The sequence below is a fragment of the Lolium perenne genome, chromosome 2 (assembly GCF_019359855.2).
Source record: "Lolium perenne isolate Kyuss_39 chromosome 2, Kyuss_2.0, whole genome shotgun sequence".
Taxonomy (NCBI): domain Eukaryota; kingdom Viridiplantae; phylum Streptophyta; class Magnoliopsida; order Poales; family Poaceae; genus Lolium; species Lolium perenne.
In genome coordinates, this window is record NC_067245.2 from 34,091,941 (window position 1) to 34,095,101 (window position 3,161).

At 51.8% G+C, this 3,161-nt stretch overlaps 1 protein-coding gene across 1 annotated transcript; it reads left to right on the plus strand.

The window, feature by feature from the left end:
- The first annotated feature begins 401 nt into the window (after positions 1–401).
- LOC127329867 (annexin D3-like) lies at positions 402–2,018 on the plus strand. Its single transcript, XM_051356283.2, has 5 exons — positions 402–516; positions 616–782; positions 875–1,102; positions 1,203–1,418; positions 1,515–2,018. The coding sequence occupies exons 1-5, from the start codon at positions 441–443 to the stop codon at positions 1,842–1,844; spliced, it is 1,017 nt and encodes a 338-aa protein (XP_051212243.1). The 5' UTR covers positions 402–440; the 3' UTR covers positions 1,845–2,018.
- Positions 2,019–3,161: the final 1,143 nt, after the last annotated feature.

A 3,161-nucleotide genomic window follows, 5' to 3' on the forward strand; every position in this document is an offset into this window, starting at 1 on the left:
GGTGTTGCAAACGAGTTATTGAAGGAAGTTTCACATGATAGCTTAGGGCATAAGAAAGTTCCATCGCTGAGATCTAAGAAGTGGTGACAAACAGAAGCCCATACCGCCGCTGAAGAACAACACTAGTTTACCGGTGGAGGAGAACGCTTTATGATCTGTGTACTGAAGCATGTTCTTTTTTCCAAGACCATCTGCCACAAGTGCTGAAGAACATCACTAGTTTACCGGTGTAGGAGAACGCTTTATGATCTGTGTACTGAAGCACTACGCCACAAGTTCAGATTCTAAGACCATCTGCCCCAAGTTGCTTCAGTGTGTCTGCGTCACCAACTCACCTATATATGTGATCCCTCGGTAATTTGGTCGTGATCCTCGCCATATATATATAGCATCCTGTGTAGCCGTTGCTGCGACGGGCTGCTCATTCTCCGATCATCAGCATGTCCACCATCACCATACCGAGCCCCGTGCCGTCGCCCGCCAACGACGCCGAGAGCATCAGGAAGGCGCTCCAAGGCAATGCTCCCGCTTGGCTGGTCGCCGGGGTTCCAGTTTCTTGTTGCCGCGCGCATTGCAGCAGCTGATCAGTCTGACATGGAGGTCTTCTTGGCGCAGGATGGCGGGCGGACAAGGAGGCCCTGGTCCGGATCCTGGCTCAACGGACGGCGGCGCAGCGGTCGGGGATACGCCGCGCCTACGCCTTCCTCTTCCGGGAGCCCCTGCTCAACTCCTTCCGGCAGAGGCTCTCCCGCCAGTACTGTCCGGTCTCCCTCGACTTCTGGGTACGTGTGCTCACATATATGTTTCAGCCGATGTTCAGCCGTGCTGCTGTGCTGTCCCGAGGTTGACTGAAGTTTCTGCTTCGGTTTCTCAGAAGGCGATCATCCTGTGGACGATGGACCCGGCGGAGCGGGACGCGAACCTGGTGCACGGCGCGCTGAAGCGGATGGACGGCGACTTCGTCTCCGTGCTGGTCGAGGTCGCCTGCGCCTCCACCCCCGACCACCTCGTCGCCGTCAGGCGCGCCTACTGCTCCCTCTTCGCCTGCTCCGTCGAGGAGGACCTCGCGTCCTCCTCCGCGTTCGAGCAGCCTCTCAAGAAGGTAAGGCTCTGTTCGATCGGGCGGGATGCAGGAATCTCGCGTCTTTGCAAACAAAGACTGGAAGCTTATGCTACGTTTTGTTTGCTGTTTTGTGGCGCAGATGCTGGTTAGCCTCTTGAGCTCCTACCGCTACGGCGGGGTGCGCGTCAACCAGGAGGTGGCGAAGCTGGAGGCGACTCAGCTGTCGGAGGCCATCAGGAAGAAGGAGCCGCACCGGGACGAGGTGATACGGATCGTGAGCACCCGGAGCAAGGCCCAGCTCGGGGCGACGCTCCAGCGGTACAGAGACGATCATCATGGGACAGACTTCGTCCAGGTACAGTGTGAGATGGATATTAGGATAATATCCATGAACAAGACAAGTATGATGGAAATATGAACAAGAAATCATTCCCTTTGAACCTTCTTTCAGGACATCGACAGCCACTGCAGCAGCCAGTTCGCCAAGACGCTGAAGATCGCAGTCTGGTGCCTGACGTCGCCTGAGAAGCACTTCGCGGAGGTGATCAGGGAGTCGATAGCGGGGCTGGGGACGTACGAGGACATGCTGACCAGGGCGATCGTGTCGCGGGCGGAGATCGACATGAGGCAGATCAAGGCGGAGTACACGGTGAGGTTCAAGACCACCGTCACGCGCGACGTCGTCGACGACACCTCCTTCGGCTACAGGGACTTGCTGCTGGCGCTGGTCGGGAGCGAAGAAGAGGGTGCAGAAAACATGCGACGATGCATTCCATGCTGATCGCATGCGTACAAACCAGGTTCGCAGACTGGTCACAGAATTGCGCCTCCGAATTCGGTGGCTGCTATTCTTCAAGATTGGTTTTATTTGTGGTGTTGGGTAAAAAACTTCCTCTGCTTTTTGTACCGTGGCTGGAATTTGGGATTTGTAAGCTGAAATCTGTAAGTCAATAAAATTTGGATTTTCTTTCATCCGTGTCCCGCTGAATTGGCCAATCCGGTTCCAACTGAGAAGTACACTGCCATGAAGAACGAGTGATACAGCTGGACTCGAGACTAGCTAGATCGCTAGGGAAGTGAGCTTAGCTCAACTAGTTGGGAAGTGGATGTATAAATCCAACACCTGAGTTTAAATATTGGACGTGGCTAGCCAGCATCCGGTGCTGGTTTGTCCATCCCAGCATCCAGGTGCTGGTTTGACCGATTCAGCACCCAACCAAGAAAGAGTGAGGCTACACGTAAGGTTAAAACAGCACAAAACAAAGCGTGAAATACAAAATTTGGCAAACTACTCCAGCTCTTCTTTCTTTCTTCAAGACAAACTACTTCTAGGGCTTCTTCCTTTATGCAAGAAGAACTACTCCAGGTCTTCTTCCTCCTCTAGAACTCCATGAAATCTGGATTTAACCGAAAACTGCGAGTAGATCACAAAGTAAACACCACATCAGCACCCAACCAAGAAAGAATGAGGCTACACGTAAGGTTAAAAAATAGCACAAAACAGAGCGTGAGATGCAAATCTTGGCAAACTACTCCGGCTCTTCTTTATTTCCTCAAGACAAACTACTTTCAGGGCTTCTTTTTTTGTGCAAGACGAAGTACTCCAGGTCTTCTTCCTCCTTTAGAACTCCATGGAATCCGGATTTAACCGAAAACTGCGAGTCAATCACAAAACAACACATGATCTCCTCCTGCACGAAAACAACTTAGCATCAACGTTAAGGCAACTTTAATATTACCTTGAAAGCAACTTAGCATCAATGTTTAGAAAGGTTAGACATTACTAGAAATAGACTTTACAAGGGAGAAGTGGGTAAGTTAATTAAATTGGATAATCAACTTACGTTGGCCAGCAACCTCGGTGGGCTTGCGCTCACACTGGGCATTATGGGCACCACCACATGCTCGCGCTAGGCGCCATGGCCTCCTCCACTACCGCACAGGAAATGGTACTAGCTACGCCACCATGGACTCCACTACCGCACTGGAAATGGTACTAGCTACGCCGCCCAGGATCCACCGCTTCCCGGTAAAACTTACCATTATCACATATAAGAACTTTAAACATGTTGACAAGGCAACTCAAAAGAAACACCTA

Bases quoted from the DNA above. Each gene is read 5' to 3' on its own strand.
- LOC127329867 (XM_051356283.2), top strand. From the start codon at position 441: ATGTCCACCATCACCATACCGAGCCCCGTGCCGTCGCCCGCCAACGAC. The intron at 783-874 runs GTACGTGTGCTC...TCGGTTTCTCAG, and splicing joins CGGTCTCCCTCGACTTCTGG to AAGGCGATCATCCTGTGGAC. The intron at 1,103-1,202 runs GTAAGGCTCTGT...TTTGTGGCGCAG, and splicing joins TCGAGCAGCCTCTCAAGAAG to ATGCTGGTTAGCCTCTTGAG.